General features: G+C 36.2%; 1 protein-coding gene and 1 pseudogene across 5 annotated transcripts; both read right to left on the reverse strand.

Moving 5' to 3' along the window:
- Positions 1–1,770: 1,770 nt before the first annotated feature.
- Positions 1,771–14,994, reverse strand: LOC137709736 (putative enoyl-CoA hydratase 2, mitochondrial; annotated as a pseudogene). Its single transcript, XR_015963673.1, has 8 exons — positions 14,702–14,994; positions 14,422–14,590; positions 14,148–14,222; positions 13,560–13,650; positions 13,355–13,406; positions 12,893–12,996; positions 12,737–12,813; positions 1,771–12,417 (listed from the first exon to the last, which is right to left on the reverse strand). The product of XR_015963673.1 is annotated as a putative enoyl-CoA hydratase 2, mitochondrial (transcript).
- A 4,423-nt stretch (positions 14,995–19,417) lies between these two features.
- On the reverse strand, positions 19,418–23,383 carry LOC137709948 (ATP-dependent caseinolytic protease/crotonase family protein). Of its 4 annotated transcripts, none has more exons than XM_068448924.2 (8): positions 23,187–23,383; positions 23,040–23,076; positions 22,709–22,947; positions 22,538–22,574; positions 22,098–22,333; positions 21,124–21,160; positions 20,640–20,914; positions 19,418–20,482 (listed from the first exon to the last, which is right to left on the reverse strand). In XM_068448924.2, the coding sequence occupies exons 1-8, from the start codon at positions 23,268–23,270 to the stop codon at positions 19,811–19,813; spliced, it is 1,617 nt and encodes a 538-aa protein (XP_068305025.2). In that variant the 5' UTR covers positions 23,271–23,383; the 3' UTR covers positions 19,418–19,810. The 4 variants fall into 4 exon arrangements, with proteins under 4 accessions (XP_068305025.2, XP_088552036.1, XP_088552038.1 ...); XM_088695910.1 differs by having other exon boundaries at positions 20,631–20,914; positions 23,187–23,310; XM_088695912.1 differs by lacking the exon at positions 23,040–23,076 and having other exon boundaries at positions 23,187–23,275.
- Between the last annotated feature and the right edge of the window lie 1,291 nt (positions 23,384–24,674).

Raw genomic sequence — 24,674 nt, forward strand, 5'->3', positions numbered from 1 at the left:
TAAAATTCAAAGTTTTGAAACCTTTTTCATTAGGTTTTCTTTTATTTTATCAAATTTTCGACATAAATATTTTGAATTTTGTAACAGCCATGCTATTAGATTTCCGAAAATGCCATCAAGTTAGAGAATCACATTTTGTATTAGTCGCGAAACATTTGGTAAGTGCTTCTTCATAAGCATTGTGAAGTTAATCCCATTTCATATGTTCCAACAACTACGAGAGCGCATGATATCATACATGAGTTCAACAACTTCAGCTCAGCATGTTTGGGTCTAAGTATCATACACAACACAAAGATGGTTCTTACAGTTGCAGTATCTCCCTCCAATCGGTTCATCCGCCACTGAAATTTTGGCTCGAAACAGAAGGACAAGAGAGACATTCTAAATATGATAACCTGCAGTTCACTCGCTTCTTGCCACTGTTAGAAGAAATATGTGGAAATCTACTAGGACAATTGGATTTGATCCACTAGAGCTGCCCTTATTAAGTTATTATGCTCATTTTATTCTTTGACAAACTATTGAAGAATATGCACTAATCTCATTGAAGAAGTTGAGGTTTCATCGTCAAATCAATTGACCATATGAAAAGTAGCCTAACTACCTTAAAGCACATGCAATGTCTCATCTTTTCTCATTTTGAGATTTCTACTCTCAACACTCATCTAAACTACAAAGAGAGAAATTCGAATTTGGGTGTGAAGAGGAAGGTTAATTAATTGGCGTTGAGCAATCTCAGCAATCTAAGAAGCAATTTTCTCCTTCCAATGATAACTGCATTCTAAGTTTTTTTATTTTTACAACCGATAGCATTAGTGGATTAAATTGTTAAACATTAGGAGACGAGAATCGGTGAGAATCAAACCCGCACTATGGTACATGACATTAATGCTTTCTGCCGCTGTAGTAGAGCCTCATTTGCACATTCTAAGTTTCTAAGATCTCTATAAAAGTGGGCGCTTATATCTGAAACTTTTCTATTACATGAAAAGAGGGCAAATGCCACATTTGTTTTACAGGAGATTAAGATGATAAGCTTGCTAAAACTTGCCTTGGATGAGTTCGTTTGTGCTGGAAAAATAGAGTATAATCATGGGATATAGGTAGAAGGAGAATACATTCTCAATGGCAGACAACACTAATCTCAATGGCAGACAACACTATTATCATCATGGGATATAGGTAGAAGGAGAATATATTCTCCATAGTGCTACTCCAAGTTGTCATAATTTAGTTATTCCTTTTGAACCTAGATTTTAGAATCTTCAGTCAACTTAGTTGAGTTTCCACTATGACTACCTTAATTATGAGCCTTTAACCCACTCCTCTCTACCATTGGCCTCCATACTTCAATCGTCATCTTCCAAGACGAAAGTAACTCATCCAAAATGAGTTCCTCATCCTTTTTTAATTAACTAAGAACTACATATCCAAAATGAGTTCTCTTTTTCATCCCAATAAATGATTTTGATTGTTTAGTTGGAAAACAACTATCAAGATAAAGATATACCAAAACTATGGAATTATAAAAAAAACTATAAAATTAATTAAACATTGTTTAAAAGTAATTTAGTGTTAATGATTGGTAGAAAAACCAGATCAATATATATCAAGGAAAATTTCTTAAAGATTTTACCACCGAAACTGATCTTAAATCATGTTAAAAATAAATTTAAAATTTTTATTTTGTTGTAGACCTATTTGACTGAACTGTATAAATTAAGGACAGAGGAAGAGGGGTTGGCGACAACAGAGAGAGAAGAGAGATATGTAATTCTGAGGTCTGTGTTGTATCACCCTCTTATGCTTTTATTTATAGTAGTAGGATAGGTAGAATCTTTACCCTAATAGGACTACATCTCTAATAGGATTGCAACATATTTATGTAATTTTTTGCTTTAATCAGGAAAATCTAAATTAAAAAATAACAAGAAAAAGAAAAATGAGAAAAAAATTAACAGGACTACCCTAAACGTCTAGAGCAAAAATCAAAGAAAAACTATTTGCCTTTGTCTTTGGTGCCGGAGGCAATCTTCTTGACACTCATTCTTTGTGTTTTCCTTCTCTCCCTTTCCATGTACTTTGTTTTGGTGTGGAACTGTCGTCATGAAACGTTATAGTTGTTGTGATAGTCGTCATCTTTTGGTCCACTTTTGGCTCACGTACACAGTTTACCCAAGGTTTTGGATCTAGTTCACCTTCAATATGCGGTTGAAGTTGGAAGCCATGAAAGATGTAAAATTGCATCGGGATCAAGTTTAGCCAGTATGACACTATGGGTTTAGCCAGTGCGGTGATATATATGGATCTCAAATGCCCAGAGGATGTGGAGCTGCATCATGGTTTTATTATCTTTTTATTTCTGTTTGATTTGATAATTTTTAGGAATTGTCCTAGAGTTGGTTTTCTCCCTTTAGGAGAGTTTGCTAGTTTGATTTCTCTCTATAGGAGAGTTGTTTCATTTTAATTTTTGTTTTGGTGTGCTACATCTCGTTTGGATCTATGTGTGAAGGGTGGAGCAAGTTTAGTTTGTTGGATTTACTTCACTTGGTGTTCTGTGATCATGTTGGTGATTAGGTGATGCAATTAGACTAATAGACATCGTACTCCCTATCCCATTATGATTGAGATTTTTGTTCTACCTATTGTGATTTGCATCTCAAAATTCGAATGATGCAAAAATTTGGTTTGCATTACCTCCTATTTAGGCTAATTGTGTCCTATTTGGTTGGGTTTTTTACTTCTTTGTTGGTTTCTTTATCATTAAAAGATAATGATTTGATTTCCTTGCCTATTAGGATTTATATTTTACTTCCTATTAAGATTCCTATATAAACCTAAGTCCTATGCTCTATAAATAGGACCTTAAACATAGTTTATTTAGTACGAATCATTTGTGTGGCAATTTGTTAAGAGTCAATTTGTGATGTAGAGAGCAATTTGAGAGAACCTTCTCCGTTTGTTTCAAGTTGTCTACTCGTTTGGCTTTGTTAGGGATTGTAATTTATAGGTTTTGGATTGTGAGAGTTTAAACACTCTTTTGTAATCTCCTTTTGTTTACTGAAATTCCTTGTTGTGCTTTGCCTGTGGATGTAGGTTTTTCGCCGAACCATGTAAATTTCTTAAGTTCCATTTGAAATTGTTTTTGCTTTCACTTACAACGTTATATTTGGTATTTTATTATAATCTGCTTCCGCATAAAATAAGACTCACATGATCTTCGTTTAACACGAGGTTTAACGGTTATTGATTTCTGTAATCTTACAGTCCCTGATGAGATCGGGTTTTTAAAGTCTAGTCATTGCTTGGCGATGCTTTATTATAATATTTTTGGATTTAGTTTGCAAGGACCCTTTGTGGCCGAGTTCTTCATGATACGTAATGCCCTTTTTTTAGTGAACGAAATATCGTACTATTCTTTAAAAAAAAAATGAACAAGGAAAACTATGAAATGAATCAACCTTCTTAGATCTACAAAATATCAATTACAGAAAGTAAGAAATAATTACCTAAAATAGTTTCGGGGAAGAACGTCACTCAAGACCCTCTAATACTCTTTCTTACTGGCGTCTCAAATGCTAGACAACCATGATTAAAACAATACAATAAAAAACTCCAAGAAATCTCGCTTTCAAACCTTGAGATCTGAAAATGCGACGAAGGATTTCAAAAGAAGACTTGTTTTATGGAATGGCGAAACGGTTCAATGAGGACTAAAAACCTTGAGATCTGAAAATGCGCTTCAATGGTGGTAGATAAAAATCATATATGATAAGTAGAAACGGTTCAAGACTTGTTTTATGGAATGGCGAAACACTGAGCAGAAATATGAAATTACATGCAACTAGACCCTGCTAAGTGTCTCTCATTTTAAAGATTTAAAAAGATGCAAAAGAATGAGGACTAAAAAATTCAAAACAAATTTAGGGACTAAAGTGAAATTTGGGAAAAGTTTAGGAACCATTGATGCAATTAATTTTGAAAAAAATAATAATAATAAAGCATGAAACACATTCTGCTATCGGGAGATTTTCTTCACATAACAGAATCTTCCTTGTGTTTTCATTTTGACATTATGTTTGCTTCATATATGCTTAAGGTGGATGACAAATGCATGCCATGCAGATAGAGAACTAATAGAAAAAAAAAATTTAAACGACTTGAGAACTTAAAATTTGTCTTGGTAACCAAATACTTTCTTAAAGAACAATGTTTAGGTCCACATCCAATATTAAATTTAAAATTTCAGTTCTCAAGTCGTTCAATTTTTTAAATAATTTGCTTTTTATATTAGTTCCCCATCTACATGATATCCATTTGTCATCCACCTAAGCAATATAGGAAGCAAACATTTTGTTAAAAAAAAAAAAAATGAAAACACAAGAAAGGCTCTATTATGTGACGAAAAGCTGGCGGTATGTGTTTCATGTTTTCTTTAATTAATTGCATCAATGGTTCTTAAACTTTTTTCGAATTTCCCTTTAGTGTTAAAATGATTTTGAATTTTTAGTCCTCATACTTTGCATTTTTCTAAGTTTTTAAAATATGAGACACTTGGCAAAATCTAGTTGCATGCAATGTTGTGCCCAATGTTTCACTATTCCCTAAAACAAGTCTCCAACTGTTTCTACTTACTAAATATCATTTTTGTCTACCACCATTGAAGCACAACTTAGCATTTTTCTTTAGAAATCTTCAATCACATTTTTAGATATCAAAGTTTGACATCAATTTACAGGATTTTAATGTTTTGTTATAATTATCGTTGCTTGGCATTTGAGACAATGGTAAGAAAAAGCATTAGAGGGAAGTAACGTTCTTCTCCGAAGCTATTTTAGGTAATTCGTTCTTACTTTCTACATTTCGATATTTCATAGATCTAAGAAGATTCATGATTTATTCATTTCTTAGTTCACCTTGTTATTTTTTATTTTTTAAGAAGAGTATGATATTTCATTCATTTAATATCTGTATGAACTTGTGATGATGCAATAATCTATCACTAAACGTTTGCAAATATGAATTTAGGGTATGTTCACTAGTAACATAACATCTATTTGAATCACAAATATAATTTAACTAATATCCCAAACATATCACATTTACCACAATACATGTATAATTTTGGATTCTTGGGGTTTAGACCGTGTACTTCCTGAGGAAAAAACCTTGCTAATACCACAGGTACAAACAATACAAAGGCGAAACTCATAGGACTCAAGCAATTACTGGGCCATACCTTTTGTAGCTAAAAACAGTTGCTATGCCACTCTAATAAGACCCTAATTTTTGTAGCGTAGCCACAACTTTCGCTATTATTTTGTACAAATGTTGCGTTCTAGTGGACAAATACTCTACCAATTGTCGTAGGAATTAGAGTTACCAGCATATGACACTAACACGTTCCCAACAATACAATGCCTACCTACATTCAATCTGGTCCAAGAGCTTTTATAGAATGTATTTTCGGCCAACGCAACTTGTATTTCCTAATTTAGATCATAACAAATTAAATAAAATACTCAACAAATTATTTTTTTCCTAGGAATTTGGTGTACTTTTTTCGTAGGAATAGATACACCTAATTTGTTACCCTATTCCTAATCGGCGGATGTTTCCATATAAACTTAAAAATAATACCATTTAGCTATAAATTGCAGAAGATCATACAAGGAAACAACTAATGTAGGGGTATCTTTATCAAAATGAACAACCTGAACGAAAAGACAACGTACTGTTTTATAGTTGTGAATACGAAGGGGATGGTCTCGGGGAGAGAATTTTACATGGTAGACTATCACAGAAGTAACATGAAAAATTCTCTCCTTGGTAGGAACACAAAGCGTAAAGGACGAAATATCAACATGGAATTAGAGGTTGATTGCATGACTGGAGACTAAAAGAAAGTATTCAAGTTGTTCACCACACCCATCAGAAACCCCAACTCTCCACGACAAACCGGCCACCAGTAACCCCTCCCTCCCTCCTCCAACTAGATTCCTAGTAGAAGTAGTTCCTAACTTCCTATGACTCCTAACCACCCTTTTATCTCACATGTCGTTTCCTTTACGTTACAACTTGGAAGATAATGTTATACAAAAAACTCTCCCTCTTTATTTGGTCGTTGTTGGTGACGACAAATCCTGGGGTGTTTGTGCGAGGGGGGTAGGAAAGGGCGGAGGAGGGTTAGAAGAATCGATGGGGCTGGGTGGGAAGATCCCCAAGTGGGGGAGAGGGCATGATGGCGCCTGGTGGATTGGGTTTGGGATGGAGTTTAAATTGAAAAATCCACCAATTAGGCATAAACTAACAAATTCAGTGTATCTACTCATATTTTATTCAATTTCCTTTATGGTTAAAACTTTTATTTGCTAAGTGTTGTATTTAGTTCGGTAAGAGGGTTGATTAGGAAATAGAATTTTTGTTGGCTCAAAATACATTCTAAAGAAGCTCTTGGACTAGATGCAATGTAGGCATTGGTTTGTCAACATTAGCAATGTTTTGTGGGGAATGGTATTAGTGCCATACGCTGGGAACTCTAATTCCTACGTCTACCAATCCTACTAGGAATGACATTGGTCCACTAGAATGCAATGTTTTATACAAAGTAAGAGTTGAGGTTGTGGCAACACTAACATAAATTTATCCTATTTTAGTGACATACCAATATTTTTCAACTACGAAAGGTTTGTTGCCAATGAAGGCAAGCACAAGCACTCAAGGGTAGTGCTGAAGTGAATACGACATAGCTGACATGGATAACTGTCGTCAAACTCCAACAATGATGCATTATATTTTGCTATTTTTACCATACAAATCTGTTTGATATGTTTAAATTTTATTTTGGCATAGATGTAATACATTGCTTCTAAATTTCTTTTTCTTTTTTGGCATTATAAATTTTTTTTCCCTCTCTTTCTAAATGTCGACATACTGATGATGTGAATTTTAATAGAAATTACTAGCGTCACTATACCTTAATTATTTTTCAACAAAAATCTAAAAATATACCATACACAATGACACGTTGTAAATACCCTAAAATCATATTTCTGAGCCTTTAATGATAGTTCATTTCATCACTGCCATTAATTTCAAGCATGAGATCCCGTATACACTTAAACTAAAAGGAGCGAGTTCAAGCACAAGCTTTTCTTAGTAAAGACACTTTCCTAAGAAACTAGCCTCTGTTTAACGAAGACCATTTTGTTGTCAAGTGTAAAAAAGAACGATATTGAGTACATTTATTATATTTACTAAGAACACATTCAATCCAGAGACACCCAAACATAACATTTAATCAGTTATTCATTAAATGGTAAAGTATGATCAAATAAAATTAAGACTTCCACTGACCTGTCATTTTTGTCATTGCTGACAATTTTATTTCGGTCCAACCAAGAAACTTATTCCAGACACATTATTAAAGGGACACCTCATACTTGGATATTTTCTGTTTTGTAACTAATCATTGTAGTAGTCATTAATCTAGTGTTATTAGTCACTAAGCTTATTTAGCAAAGTGTATATAAACTCAGTTGTAATTACTTCCTGATTAAGAAATGAAATACATAAAGTATTCTTTCTATCTTGGTATCACTCGCCTCTCTACTTAACCGCCTTTCGATCTTTTCACCACCTTTTTGTGCGATTCAATCTTTCCGATCGTCTTCTCGATCTTCAAGATCTCTCTCGATTCTTCAATTTCTTCTTCTTCTTAGCAATGGCATCGTCCACTTCTTCGCCGAATCCTGAAATTGTTCCTCCACATCCTGCACCGACTGAGTTTGTCGCCCCCAATTTCTCTTCAATGAACCCTAATTTCTCAAATTCGTCAATCTCTTCTATCACGATCCAGAACATCAGTTGTATGGTGCCTACGAAGCTAAAACGTGACAATTACCTAGTCTGGAAATCTCTATTTGCTCCGATTTTCAAGCGCTACAAGCTCACCGGCATCGTTGATGGCTCTGAGCCTTGTCTACTGCCTTATCTTCTTGATCCGATTGGTCGCCCTACTGCAGCTCCTAATCCTGCCTATGAAGCTTGGTATGAGAAGGATCAAAATATCTTGATTTGGCTTAACTCCACCCTCTCTGAAGAAATTATTCCATTTACTGTTGGTGTGACTTCATCTCGTGATCTCTGGCTTAATCTTGAGAATCGATTCGAAGGTGTTTCTGCGACTCATATTCATCAGCTCATATCTCGTTTACACTCTGTCACCAAAGGTAATCTCTCGATTTCTGAGTATCTACAAAGCATCAAAGGTATTTCTGATGCTTTAATAGCGGCTGGATCACCAGTCTCTAAGTATGACCTAATAACCGTCACTCTCAATGGCTTATCTGATGAATATGAATCCTTCATTGAATCTATTATGCTACAAATTTCATCAACTACTTTGGATGAACTTCATGGTTTGTTAATCAACAAGGAATTATTCATGAATTGCAAAAAGAAGGGCACTGTTTCTTCTACTCAAGAGCCTTTTTAGGCCTTTGTCGCTCAATCTTAGGGCCCTCTCCTTCCTACACCACAGTACTCTCCATTTCCACAAGCTTATGTTGTGCAGTTCAACGCACCTCCCATATTTCAGAACAATCGTGGCAAAGGATCGTCTTAACACAACTATCGTGGTAACTCTTCTAAGAACTTCAACCATTTTCGTGGTAATTTTCATAATTCTGGCAATGGTTCTAGCCATTTTCGCACTCACTCTGGTAATCATTCTCAATCTGGTGGATTTCCTCGCAATAACATCTATTCTGGTGGTAAACATCCTTGCCAAATCTGTCATTCCTTTGAGCATGAAGCCATTGATTGTTATGAAAGGATGAATCATGCTTTTGCTGGTAAAATACCTCATGCCAAATTAGCTGTTATGTGTGTGCATACCAATTCCAAAGCTACCTCTCCTACTTGGCTTATTGACTTTGGCGCCACATCCTATATCACTAATGATATCTCTGCTATTCATTCCCCTATTCCATACTCTGGCGAAGAGAAGGTGTACATAGGTGATGGGCAAGGTATGTCGATTCATCACTCTGGCAATTATGTGCTTAAAACACCATCAGCTACATTTCGATTGAATAATGTTCTACATGTTCCTATGATGAAGTTCAATCTTCTCTCTATCTATCAGTTTTTAAAAGATAATAAGTGTGCTTCAACTCTTGATTCTGATGGTTCAACAATCAAGGATCGCTCTACGGGGAGGATGCTTTTTCAAGGACCAATTAGAGAAGGTTTCTACCCTCTCCAAGGCATTCCATCCACTTCTGCACACTCAGCTCTTTTCAGTACTAAAGCTACACTTCAAACATGGCATAGGAGGCTTGGGCATCCTTCTATAGCAATGTTTAGGAAAATTTTACTTAAAGCTTCACTTGGTCACAGTGGTGACAAGTATGTAAATTTCTTTTGCAGCCAGTGTGCCATAGCTAAAAATCACAAGTTACCTTTTTCTTCTAGTAGTAGTATTGTCTCTGCCAGTCTTGAATTGATTCATTGTGATGTTTGGGGGCCAGCTCCAGTGCTCTCTATTAGTGGCTACAAATACTATGTACTCTTTGTTGATGAGTTCACTAAGTACACATGGTTATTTCCATTGAAGGCAGAATCTAAGGTGTTCTCTGTATTTGTCAATTTCAAAGCATATGTTGAAAATTTGGTTGAAAATAAAATCAAAATCTTCAGATCCGATTCCGGGGGAGAATTCATCAGTTCTGCTTTCAATTCCTTTCTTATGAATCATGGCATTTCTCATCAATGTAGTTGCCCTCACACTCCAGAACAAAATGGTTGTGTTGAGCGCAAACACAGGCATCTCACAGAAATTGCTAGAACTCTCTTGGTGGCTTCACATGTTCCTCACAAATTCTGGGTTGAAGCTTTTTCCACAGCTTTGTATCTAGTTAATCGATTGCCTCTATCTAAGTTGGATAAATCTCCTTAGGAGTTACTCTTCAAAAAAGCTCTAGATTATTCCAAACTTAAAGTTTTTGGTTCCAGTTGTTACCCCTGGCTTAAACCATGTCTTTTCGAAGCTTGATGGCAAGAGTACTCTCTGCATTTTTCTTGGTTATAGTCTGCAACACAAGGGCTACAGGTGCATAGATATTAAAACACAAAGGTTGTATATATCTAGGCATGTCATTTTCAATGAAGACCACTTTCCTTTTCAAGGTTTATCACAGTCTCAAGGATCTTCGTTATTCGAATCTGTTTCTACAAGATCTGCAGCAACTTTCACACTACCATTTCCCGTCTCTCTTACAAGTTCTTCTTAATCTACTTCCTTATCTTTGGGCAATAATGCATCCTTGTCTCCTTCAGACCAACAATCACAGCCATCATCTTCTCCAACACTTTTCTCATCCCAAGTGCTATTTGTCTCACAAGACAATTTTTCCTCAGAGTCTACTACATCACAACCTCTTGTTTCTGCAAATACACATCCAATGATCACAAGGTCAAAGGCTGGCATCTTTAAACCTAAAGTATTGGCTGCCATTAAGCATCCAATTGATCCTACCAACTTTGTCCCTACCACTTATCTACAAGCTTCCAAACATACCCATTGGAAACAAGCAATGTCTGAAGAGTTTCAAGCTTTGCAGCGTAATGGTACACAATGTTGTAGGGTGAAAAATGGGTTTTCAGAATCAAGAGAAAACCCAATGGTACTATTGATAGGTACAAAGCTCGCCTTGTGGCTAAGGGCTTCCACCAACAAGAAGGAGTTGACTTCCAAGAAACATTTAGCCCCGTTGCAAAACCAGTCACCATTCGAATCTTGTTAACACTTGCAGTCCAACACAACTGGTTTCTAAACCAATTCGACATAAGCAATGCCTTCCTTCATGGCAATCTCAAGGAAGAAGTCTTCATGCAGCAGCCACCTGGTTTTGTTGATTCCACAAGATCCTCCTTTGTTTGCAAGCTTAAAAAATCCCTCTATGGCTTGAAACAAGCCCCTAGAGCTTGGTATGATAAACTTTTTCATACTTTAGTCTCTCTTGGTTTTGCAAACTCAAAATCAGATTGTTCCTTATTTGTTCAACACCAACCCTCTCTAGTTATAATCCTAGTGTATGTTGATGACATCCTAGTGGCTGGTCCAAATGCATCTCACTATCAAGCTTTTATCCATCAACTAAGTACTCTTTTTCCGATCAAAGACTTGGGACTCTTCACTATTTCCTTGGGTTAGAGGTTCACAGAACTTCAGAAGGCTTATTTTTGTCTCAGGGCAAATATGCACTTGATATCCTTGTTAAAACAAAGATGGATGGCAGCAAACCATGTTCAACACCTCTTGGATCAATCAAGTTGGATCATACTGGACCCTTATTTTTTAATCCTAAGGAATATAGATCCATTGTAGGTGCTCTTCAGTACCTCACTTGGACAAGACCATATATTTCCTTTGCTGTGAACCAAGTGTGCCAATTCCTTCATTGTCCACGAGAACCTCATTTTCAAGCAGTCAAAAGAATCTTGAGATTTCTTAAAGGTTCTGTTACTCAAGGTTTGTGGTTCAAGAAAGGCTCTTTACATCTCTCAGCCTTTTCAGATGCTGACTGGGCAGGCTACGTTTTTTATCGGTGATCTACAAGTGGTTATTGTGTGTATTTGGGTACTAACTTAATTAGCTGGAGTGCAAAGAAGCAGCACACTGTTGCTCGATCCTCCACAGAGGTTGAATATCGTTCTCTTGCCCATATTGCTGTAGAATTGACATGGATCTGCAAAATTCTAAATGATATCACCTTTCCCCTTCGCCAAGCTCCTCAACTTTGGTGTGACAACGTCTCAGCAATCTCTTTGGCATCTAATCCTATGTTTCATGCTCGTACGAAACATGTGGAAATTGATTGTCATTATATCAGGGAACTTGTTTTAGCCAATCTGATTCGAATCCAGTATGTTGGTACTCAACACCAAATTGCTGATATTCACACTAAGGCACTTTCCAAGGCCAGATTCAAGTTGTTGCAGTCCAAGCTATCTCTCGGATCTCCTCCGTTTAGCTTGAGGGAGGGTAAAGGGACACCTCATACTTAGATATTTTCTGTTTTGTAACTAATCATTGTATTAGTCATTAATCTAGTGTTATTAGTCACTAAGCTTATTTAGCAAAGTGTATACAAATTCAGTTGTAATTACTTCCTGATTAAGAAATGAAATATAGAAAGTATTCTTTCTATCTATTATAGCAAGTTTATCATCTTATGCTCCAGTATACTTTGGCTTTCGCTTCTCAGAAAATGCTGCTAAGGCTTCCAAGTGATCATTTGTGTTCAACGTTTGTTCATAGCATTGTTCTTCTAGAGCCAAAGCTGAGGTTTTATCTACCTCCAGCCCCTCGTCAATAGCTTTTTTTGCCATCCTTATTGCAATTGGACCCTGCTAACACTATATTTCATAAAATTGATTGCAACAATTACTTGCACTTTTTTTTTCTTTGCCCAGTAAGATGATTTCAAGTGATGCTTAGTTTCTACAGTCTTTTTCCCCTTTTCAGTGCATGTATTAAATATTTGTTCATTAGAGCAGATTTTATGCAATAGAGAAGTTTCAGCTATAGACATCCACTTTGATAGAGACGTTAGAATGTAGTTATCATTGGAAGGCGAAAGTTCAGTTTCATAGATTACTCAAACCTATAACAGTCCCCATCAAATAGTATAAAATGAACACAATACTGGATAAAATAATGCCGTACCTTCTCATTTGTATTGCGAGCAACTTCAAGTGCCTTTAGATGAGCTTCACCAGCAGGAACACAGTAATTTACCAAACCTGTAGTGACGTACAATCTTGCATCAAAAGAAAATAAGACAAAAGGAAAGCAGCTACTGAGTAGACATACATCACATACCTATCGACATTGCTTCCCTGCAACCAATCTTCCTACAAGTGAATACGAGTTCCTTTGATATTGATTTTCCTATCAATCTAGGAAGTCGCTGTGTTCCACCTGCTCTGTAAATGGACATAATCAAGAGAGTTGATCTGAACTGGACGAATAATTTCAGAAAAATGGAGAGAAAGAAAAATAAATAAACTAAGAGAGTAAAATAAGAAGTAATCATGCGGAAAGTTCTTCCAGAAAATGTAGACAATATGGATGACACAATTCCATAAACTAAATATCAGTTGGAATGGGAATTAAAATCCTTCCCATCTCTTTGTGATCGGAAATTGTCTGCTATGAGACCCGCTTAGAAAAATTGAAACAGAAAAGAATGTTGTGTACGTCAAACAAGATGCAGGTGATCAGCAATTCTTGGGGAGAGGTCATAGGTTATAATGGGAACTGATTCTGAAATTTAGCACCTACCCAGGAATTATAGCGAGTCCTGTTTCTGGCAAGCCCATCACTGCATCTTCTCCTAAGCCATTAATGGTGGAAAACAATCAGAGACTAAGCATCATAGTTGCCAGATACGGGGTACGGTTCAGTAAGCATTATAAACGGTTGAATGGATTGATAGTTTAATGAACATAACTTGGTTCAGTATATATCATTAAAGAAATGGAATTACCATATATCCGAAGATCGCATGATAAAGCCATTTCAAGTCCACCACCCAATGCTGCTCCTTCAATGACAGCAATAGTCAGAATAGAAAGTAGCTGAATATTATGAACTGAAGTGTCATGAAGAAGAAAACAATTTATGGAGAACTAACGTATAAACAGTGAATAACGAAACTAAGCATTAAATGATCATACCACACTAATTGAAAACACCATTATGAAATCAAATTAGCAAATATAATTCTGAACGTATCCTGGACTCTCACGTCTATGTATGAGTGTCTGCTCGTTCACATATTGATATTATGTCCACCACTAAACAACACTCATGTATATGCATCCAATATCCACCGTTATAGAACACTGGCATATACATTCATACCCACTGTTATACTAAGTAGAATGTACCATACAACAAAAAAACATTTTAAAAGTGTTGTACAGAATCTGAAACACTTGTGGTTGTGGCAACGAAGATTAACCTCTAAAACTCACTGAGTGTCAAAACAACGACTCAATTCCTATCAACCTCAAGGCCTTTTTAATAACAAAACAACTATAGAAAAACACAAAGGTTAACAACAAAGATTAACCTGTAAAAACGAGAATGTGGCGCGCAGTGTGTTGACAAAATCTCGAACTTCAGACACACTCATCCTTTTCCGTTCCTGCCAATCAAATTAAGAGGCAAGGACAACTTGTGTGAGCACTATCTTCTCCTGTACATATCACCTCTTCAAAACAAATAATTCATTCAAGCAAATCAAAGTGAACATAAATTTGAAGAATTCTTTGGATATCCAGTACAAGTTCCTTGAAAAAAAAGAAAAACATCGATTTGACGAAGAACATAATCAAAATTCCGACCTTTAAATCTGCCCCAGCACAGAACACCTTGGAAACTTTGCTGCGGATCTGCAAAACATTAGCAGAGGAATCTCACTAACAGTTTCAAAGGCACTCTGTAAACCTCTCAGCATATCTCTCCCAATTGCATTCCTCACCTCCGGCCTCTCCAACCTAACCTCAACAATCCCTGTTACCAAATAACCAAAACCCAATTCGGTTAACGCTTTCTGGGTCATAGAAAATTGGCATAAACAGAGATAACCCACTCGTTCATACGAATTTTGAAACTGGAAACTACCGGAATCGGAGTCGGAGAGTCGGTGGAGAGTGACGGAGCGAGACGGAGTTGACTCTAAAATCAGAGTCCGGCGAGTTTGGTGAATCCATTGATTGGATTGAAGAGAGAGTGAATTATCTGGTAATATAGAGGTTGTGGGTTTGTAATGTTTCAATGACCTGCTTAGGACTCTTAAACCGCCCGCCATTTTTCGTTCAGAAGCTCAAGCTCAAAGCTCAAACTGCTCTTCCGCCAATTGATGGAGCTACAGAGGCTTCAAACTGCAAATGAGGGAGACGTTTGGAGAAATTCTGTCGACAAGACGACACAACCCAATAACTCATGCCACCTGTCCCACTAAAACCAACAATTTATCCAACGTCTTCGTCAGTTGCATCTGAGTTTGAATTTTAACGAGAAACTTTTTTATTGTTAAATTTATAATATGGTAAGAAAGATTCGAATCTAGACGCATAATTAGAAGCACACCCATATTAAAATATGTCATTAATACTACCATCTATTGATATTGTTTTTTATTTGTATGTAACGGATTTTATGTTCGATTTTCCTCAAATGCGAATTCAAACTAAATGATTATGGCTACTCCTAACTCACTCATCCACCATTTAATATAGGTAATATCGAATGTATTAAACAAATAATTTAAAATATCAACTTCGGTTTTCTATTAACACTCCACATATTTTTTAATACACCCCACATAAAAATTTATTATTAAATGACTTATTTATCCTATTATGAAATGACTAGTTATGACACATCCCGACTCGGAATGTCCACTAGGACTCTGAATCGAGCTGTGCTGGCCGACATCTAGAAGGTGACGAAACCATAAAGTATAGTGATGTGGAAAATGTGAATAAATTTAAACCTAAAAGTGCATAAAGACAAGAGTACACTATGAGCAGGAATGAACTCATTTCACACGCAACGTTAGAGCATAAGTAAAGAATAGTAGTGTGAGTAAGGATCATACCCTCAGAGGTAGCCACCTATACTGAGATTCGCCAAGAATCCTCGTCAATACAAACTTTCAGCAACTAAAACCTGGAGGGGCAAAAAACAAGGATGAGTGGGCATGAAAAAAAAAGTTTTAATAAAAACCTTTTGAAAACGTTATAACCCCTCGCTGTAAAACCCATATAATTTCCAGAAAATAATACTACATATATACGTAAAACAATGCACAAAGACAGTAAAAACCAAGTATGCCATGTCATAACATTTCCGCATTAAAAGGTGTAAGCCAGGTGAAATCAATATAAAGTAATATGCCAGTCGAAGTCATCTAATGTGACCTGTACAACTGGACCTATAGCTCATCAATATATGCTAGCACACGAGGCTGAGTGTAAATATGCTCAAATGCTACGATCACGTGAAGGCTGTGCAAATAATCATGGGTCACCTACGAGTCGGAACCACCTATTATGGTCTGTACGACAGGGCTGGCACCAAACTTGGATCCAAAGCGAGCATGTGGTGCGGTAGGTGAACAATCACGTGAAGGACTATGCCTTGACCTCGGGCGAGACCACCAACACTGGGATGCAGCAATGATGAGCTCTAAATGCATCTATGCATAACAATGTGCAATGCAACCAATACCAACACAATATACTCACCTGAAACTTACCTGACCCTTCGCATCATCAAACAATATAAATTATGATTTATAATAACGCAATACTACCTATTCAATCACATAATACTATTCACAAGTGTAACAATGCAATATTTAAATGTAACTTATTTATGACATGGAAAATAAAGCATAGTTCCATATAAAAATGTTTCTGGAACTGTATATATATATATATATATATATAGAAAACAAATGCCCACTCACCTGGAGTCCGCGCTACAACTCTGTAGCACGAATATCAAGGCGTCACGAACAATCATCTAGAACAATTATCAAATCACGTCTTAGAATACTTATCGATAGAACAAGTAACTTACATAAAACACATTCCCAAGGACGTTCTAGAATGATTGGTAACCTATTGACCAAAAGTCAATCGTTGGTCAAAGGTCGACGGTAGGGTCCACAACCCTACATAACTCGATCCGGAAGATATGCTCCTCGGATTTCCAATCCGTAATTTCCAGAGATCTACATTATACTTCTAGAACAACATCCTAAAGTTTCGGAATGATCCGACGGTCGGATCTCCGCCAATTGCTAAAATTAAGTGGCGATCGATGTTTTATTTTATGAACTAACAAATCCAATTCGGGAAGATCTGTACATCAGATTCCTGATCCGTTAGTTCTTAACTTCCTTAAATATTACGTACTATAATGTATTAAGGTTTGGTGATGATCTAACGGTCAGATCGTCGATTCATATAAGGGTCAAGTGGCGGTCTCTATCAAAACTATGTTCAAACGATGAAATTTCATTAGTCAGACTTCACATATGGAATTGGGGTATCAAATTTAGCCTAGGAAGGTCAGTTGGGGGTCTTGGCCCACGCGCCACCACACACGGCAACCGGCCGCCCCAACTCGCCGGAAAATTCAACTAATTCTAAAAATTTTCAAACTTCACAGGAATGAAGATCTCAATAAATAGAGCAAGTTTTATACCTATGGCCAAGTCCAATTTGGTCCGAAAAAGCCTCAAATCGCCATGAACTCGCCGGAACCCTAGAATTTGGGTGTTCTTGATTCGTTCTCAAATCAACTCTGACGCTCCAACCACTGATTGGACATTGTTCTTGACCTCCTGAGAAGTGTTTTGGTGGTGGTAATTGAAGAGAAATGCTTCAGAAATGGTGGATCACCGTCAAAGTCCCTTCGCACCCACCGGTGCGGTTCTCACGAAATCGGGACCTAAAACCTTTCGATCTTGGGCAGAAATGATAAAGGAGAGGTTATGGAAGAGGTTGCAGGTGATGGGTAGGTGTAGTTGGCTTGAAAAATGGTGGAGGTGGCCAAAATTCATTCTGGGTGTAACGGGTTAGTGCAGGTGTATGAGTCAAAGAGGTGACCCGATTTCTTCTCCTTCCTTCTCTGTTCCCTCCTTTCCCTCCTTTCTTTCTTATCCTATTGGTCAATTCCTTCTCCTTCCTCTAATCTTGTTTCCACCCCAGCCACACACATGGCTCCCTAAAACAAGTCACAAAAACAAATATCTATCAATTATGAAATTTATTAATTTCTCTTCGGTATTCGATGTTTTGTAAAATTTTAACCAAAACTCCGATTTCGATTCCGATTGTGCCTTTGCGTTTGTACCGTCGAGTACTTCAGGAATACGCCAAAAGAATATTTCATACGTCTCATTATACGTTGGTCAATGAAAGTTAATACCCTTGCCTCTAAGGGCATTTTCGTAAAATCATGCTTTTAAAATTTATAAAAACATAAAATTAAGGACAGGTCGTCACAAGTTAGGCCACATTTGAATTTAAAAAATAAAATTATTTCTGAACACACCCCAAATTGTTTTCATATTTTTTTCTTCAAGCTCTCAAAGTCACTCCTATCATCCATTGTAGAACAAAACTCTAACAACTACCAAATAAGGTCAGTATAGATGGTTATACACACACACACACACACACACACACACATGTAAAATCTAAAATCCCTAATTGAGACGACCACATGATTTGATTTGGATTTTAAATGGAGAGTGTGTGGTATATGTAGAAAGTGTGGGGTGTGAGGATAGTATTGGAAAGTATGTGTGGTGTATTAAGATAAATTTTAGTCTAAAAAGTAAATATGGAGTGTACTAAGTATATGATGTGTAGTCAACAAAACGTGGAGTGTGAATAAAACAACCCAAGAACAAATAATGAAAAATTAAAAATAGAACACACAAAAAGGAAAAAAATATATAACCTTTGGGAAATTGTTAATTTCCCTAAATTCAAATTTACTGATGCTTAAAGCATGTCAAATGCATGCAAACTAGATCCTTGCATGCTAATCGTTCATCTATTAGCATAATATCATCTAGGGTGGGTTCAAAAAACTGAAAATCGAAAAAAATAAGACCAAACACCAAATCGAAAACAAACAAAAAAACCGAACCGAAAAAGAAAAAATCGAACCAAACCGAACCTTATTGATTCATTTTCAGTTTTGGGGGTTCGAAAACCGAACCAAACCGAATCCCTTTACACTTTATGAATGTATGCCCATGATGTTTTTTGTGTGAAACTTTGTTGACAAGTTTGAAACTAAGCCTAGGACTTTTTCAAGAAGCATACTTAATTCAATTAGGGAAGATATTTCATTGGTTACAGAATAAAGTTTTGGAAGGCTTTGAAACTTGAAAGAGCGTTTCTATTTGTTTGCTTTTTGAATGGATACAGTAATTGTTTTTCTTTGCAATTGAGGTTGTTGATAGAATACGATTGATTTATATGATCTTGTATATGTACAAGTACCTTTCCACTTTCCCCATTTTCTTTTTATTAGTCTACTAATGCAAACCTCTTTTCTAAATTCCATATTAAAAAAAAGATCAAGTTTTTATAAGATAAAAATAAAAAATAAAAAATAAAAACCGAAACCGAACCGAAAAAAATCGAAAAAAAATTGAATCAAACCAAACAAAACCAAAGTTTAAGTTCGGTTTTTATTTTGACAAAAAACCGAACCGACTGAAACCGAACCCAACCCTGACATCCATTGTTATTTTTTCACCATTCACAATTAAGAGATAGGAGGTACAGATGAAAAGGGAAAAGCGAAAGTAGAAGAAGATTTGGAGTTTCTCAATCTCTTTGTTGATTTCAAATTGTCAATATACAGAACCTCATATCTCATGATTAGAAGTTTTGGAGGCATTTCAATGATCTGGTACAATATGACCGGAAGAAAGTCCAAACATAAGGCTTTGGTTGGCTTTGGTTTGCTTGAAATGTTATCGAATCAATGATTAATCAGATAAAGCAAGTAGCCAAGGTTATTTCCTTCTCCTATCCATTACATTCTTATCTGGTAAATCATCGATTCGATAACTAGTTATGATCCTCTTTCAAATGATAGCTACTTATGAGCAATTAGCCTAATCAATCATGGCATCAGAATCATCTACATTCCACCGGAATCTACTCAATGTCGAAACACCCAATTGCTAAGCTTTCACAACTTACGAACCCATTTCTCAAGTCGAAGCTGCTTCAAAGCGGGTCCTCGATTTGGCTTACTTTTCTGAGGACACTTCCATTTCCCTGTAATCCCCGCCGCAGGAGAATGATGAATATTTGTTGCATCTGCCAAGGCTTTTCTTTTCACGACTATTGGAGCTGTCATTTTACTAATCTCTTGCGGTCGTTCCACAATCTTTTCCTGATTGTTTCTTGTAAGTTTGCCTTTCCTAGTTGTTATAAAACCATTTTCCGATATTTCATTTCCATCATCTTTTCTGTCTCTGCTTCCATGAGTTGGTTTTCGTTCTGACACTCCATTGCTTGGAATTAAATCCGAATCACTTCCAGTTAATATACAATCAACTTCTGTGTGGAATTCTGCTTCTGAGTTCTCCTGTGAAGTGAAGGCCTTGCTAGGAGTCATGCCTTGTGAAGACTTCTCATAGTTCCTGCATGGACCTTTTTCGTTGTCCGATGGCTTAATTTTGGTTCCCTTGAAAGTCTTAGGCGATAGCTTGCGTTGACAACCTTCCTTTTTCAAGATTGACATTTCGACATCTTGTGCTTGGGCTATGACTTTGGTTCTCCATGATTTAGGCATATGCTTGAGACACAAATCATTCTGACTAAGTAGGTTTTCGCTTACTCCATAGCTAGGGCGACCCTGTAATTTACAGACGTTAGGGCAATCAATGGCTTAAACAATTCATCTAACTCAATCATGTACGAATAACAACTATTATAACTAAAGAAAACAAAAACAGGAAAGGTTTAAAATGCGAGAACTGGAAAATGAGAGATAGTAAGAGAACCTCACTTACAGGCTGTGTTTTCTGCTTATTATCTCTCCAAGAGGTGATGCATTTTGCAAGCCCTTCCGACTGTAAATCAGAAACCGCTTCGCCATAAGTTCCCTTTTCATTATAACCCTCCAAGCCCTCTTCATTTTCTCTGTGGCTATTATCAACCAGAAACCCATCCTTCCCACTTTTGTTTTCTTTCCAAACAGGATCTCGAAAACCATCAGTTGTACTTGTATCATAGGACGGAGACTCGTACACATAGCTTGAGAACCAGTTTCTGATGTCAGTAGGCTCTAAAATAACAGGAAGAAAAAACGGATTAATAACTTCATTTTCTTGTTTTCTTGTTAACATAAATTACCACATATTACATTTGCCTAAGAGAATAATGCAAGCAGAGAATACGCATCAAATATTCCATGCTTACATACATTTTATCAGTAACGAAACAATTCAACAAAGGGGAAAAATATTAACTTCGGGAAATAAGTGAGACAAAAACCTGACAGTTGCGAAGGCGGCTCTAAAGAACCTGGAGTCTAGAAGAAGAAAATTGTGTCAGATAATTAAGTGTGAAGAAATTTTCAGCCATAATACAATAATAGTTGAAAATATGTAGTTTGTGCAAACCCCAAGGCAGGTGAAATCGGAACAAGACGAGTGATGCTAGGGAAATTCATTGATCTCCATTTAAATTTAGAGGAGAAGACTTTCAGTGGTCAACTTGGTTAGGCGGATCCCTGTGTGAGGTCTTTGATGATGTTCGAGGTTTCTGTGCAGTGAGGAACTGACTGTTGTGCATCCACTGAAGGATGATGCATCGGGTTTGATATCCATAAAGATTTTTGATATAATGGTTGTGGCCATACAAAGCATGTTCTGAGAGAAGAGTTTGCATCTAAAGGGTAAGTTTGCGCAAGACAAACCAAAAATACTTTCTTTGTGGTGTGGCTAAAAGTGAACATGGAGTAAAGGATTCATAATGCACATGTGATATAAAGGTTGATGTATCTCGAAACATATTCGAGGTTAAAAACTAATTTCTCTCCCAGGTAGGGATTGTAAGGTTTTCTTATGCCTTTAATGTAGAGGTTTCATGGAGTTAGTTTTGTAACTCTAGTCCTATTTATTGTACATAGGATATTATAGTGGACGCTTACAAAAAGCTTGAGTATTTGGGTACATTTGGTTCTCTATGAAGAAGGGGTGGAAAAGATACAAGACTATTTGTGTCCGCGAAAAAACTATATGTTTCTTTGTTGTAATGCTCTCCTACTTCTTTGTTTTAGTGGATTCAGATAGTCGGTGCTCGTTCGGATGTCATCCTGAAAAGGAGTATACATCCTTGTTTTCTATAATTGATGATTGATCTTATATTTGTTGAGGATAGGGATTTACTTATTAGCTTGCTGAACACAACTGGAAGAACGAAAAGCGAAAATATACTAGGGAAACGAACAGATACAGAAATAGTACCTCTCTTACAGGCTGCCTTTCCTCCTTAGGAGCTCTCCCACTAACCTCTTCAGAATCACTTCTGTTTATACTAAAATCCTCCGAAACCTTTTCTTTTCCTCCGTTGTTTTCAACCAAAAAGCCATCCTCCTCGTGTTTACTCACTTCGCAAATGGAATTTCCAACACCATCAATTGTATCCAACGATAGCGATTCATATGCATAGCTTGAGTACCAGTTTCTGATGTCGGTGGGCTCTAACAGATCAAAAAACAGAACAGTTCAATTACTTCGTTGCTATTTTTTGTTAACAAAATTAAGCCACATTTCATTTTTATTAATCAAATGGAACCATACGATATGCTTCAAAGAATACATTGCTTATTCGGATTTTCTTAGCAGCCAAACAATTTAATTAATGTGGCGGAAGAAAAGGAAGAAATTTGGTAAGTGATACAAACCTGAAACGAACGAAGTTGATTCCAAAGAACTTGGGATCTACAACCGGAAAATTGTGTCACATTACAATCTTGAATTCCAATTCAGAACCACAAATATCTACTGAAAGTTTTGATCGTGTTCCACTTTGAAATAGAACCCATTAAACAAAAAGGGACAAGAAGCAAGCGTACCTTACTTAACAAATGGCTTTCGTGCTCATATCCAGAAAAGCTGCCACATTTCACAACCCCATTTGGGGTTTCGTTCTTAGGAATAAAAGCTTCATTTTTTGTTCCATTTCTCTCGAACCCACCTGAGTTTTCTTCCATCTCAGTTTCGGGGACAACGGTATCATAGAGAAAAGAATTGGACTTCAGTGCAGGTGATTCATATTGGTAGCTGGGGAACCAGTTTTTCAGATCTGAAGGCTCTGGACAAAAAAATTGAAATGAAAAAAAAAAATGAACAAAAACAAAAAAAAAATCTTTCAGTTTCAGAGATTTGCAAAAGATGAATACAAACCGGAAGCGATGGAGAGCGAGCGTGGAGAGCTCAGAATCTGTGAACCCACAAAGAAAAAAACACATTGGAAGTGAAAAGTTGCTGAGATTATAATTGTAGTGTGGAAAATAAGGTGGACCATCAAGCATGGAAACGAAGAATCGGTACCTGGGAATCCATGGATTCTTCACGGGTAGAGAAATCAGAGCTTCGAAGGTTCAGCATCGAGTACTTGATCTGATTCCAGGCCATTTTATTGGCTGTGTTTTTGTGTTGAGACTTTTGTTTGAGCGCTGGCGCCGCAAAAATTTGTTATTTTTGTTTGAATCTCCCGCCAATTATTATTATTATTATTATTTCCTGTTAGAAAGCATCATGTAAATTCGCTCTTTTATACATTTTTATATTATTTTTGTGGAAAGTGTAAAATTTTTGGTTAAAAATCTTTTTGATCATTGTGGCTATGGTCTAAAGTTACTTTGTTCAATGTATTTTTAATTTAACCAATTTGGTTATTGTGTTTTACACAGTTTGCAATCTTGATCACCTTTGTTTTTTTTTTCCTTAATATTTTAAAATATTAATTCTAAAAATAACTATTAATATGTTAAAAATGTTAAAGTATTAATTTTATTATGAATGTGATTGTGTAAATCGTAATAGATTAAGTGTAGCATTTTTAGGAGAGCTTTTAGATGTTTCCTCATTGTACTTGTATCACTTGGATAGCAAGATTCTTTCTTCGTTATCACTATAAATAAATGTACAAATAGGTGAGAAATCACACTACATAATTCTCAAATTCTCTCCACTCTTTGCTGCCGATCATCTCCATCTTTTTTCCCTCAGTAACGTAAGCCTTAACAAGCACACTCCCGTTGCTGTGCTAAAAAACTGAAAGATTTTGGAGAAGCATCTTCTACCACGTTTAAATGTTTTCATTTAAAGGTTTTCATCATGATACATGAAACCCAAAATTATTTTTGCTTTATGTATTGCCTATACTGCTCTATTGTACATATTGTTCATGCCTACAGAATATTTTATTAAGTTGCTTTTGCTATTCAATATTATGTTTTATCATGTTATTCGATATTAGTAAGGTGACTTAACGTGAGTACAAAGAAACAAATTGGGTAAAGTACAAAAAACTACCTCAATTATGGGTAGAACAACACTTCCATACCTCATCTTTTAAAATTGACAATGTCATACCTCATCTTACGAATTTATAACAATGTCATACCTCCGTTAGTTTGTCTGTCATCTATTCCGTTAAGTAGTGACGTGGCTTAAAAAAATTAATAAAATATTAAAAACTAGAGTAAAGTACAAAAAACTACCTCAAATATGGGTCGAACGACAATTTCATACCGTATCTTTTAAAATTGACAATGTCATACCTCATCTTACGAATTTGTGACAATGCCATACCTTCCGTCAATTTGTTTGTCATCTATTCCGTTAAGTAGTGACGTGGCTTAAAAAAATTAATAAAATATTAAAAAATTAATTAAATATTAAAAACTAAAATTATAAAATCATTTAACAATTTTTTTACATGAGGACCCACCCATTATCCCCCTCACCTTTCTTCCCTTCTCCCGTTTTCCCCCACCCCAAACCGAGATCCCATCCCCACCTGCTCCCGTCTTC

The sequence above is a fragment of the Pyrus communis genome, chromosome 6 (assembly GCF_041283825.1).
Source record: "Pyrus communis isolate YQ-2024b chromosome 6, ASM4128382v1, whole genome shotgun sequence".
Classification (NCBI taxonomy): domain Eukaryota; kingdom Viridiplantae; phylum Streptophyta; class Magnoliopsida; order Rosales; family Rosaceae; genus Pyrus; species Pyrus communis.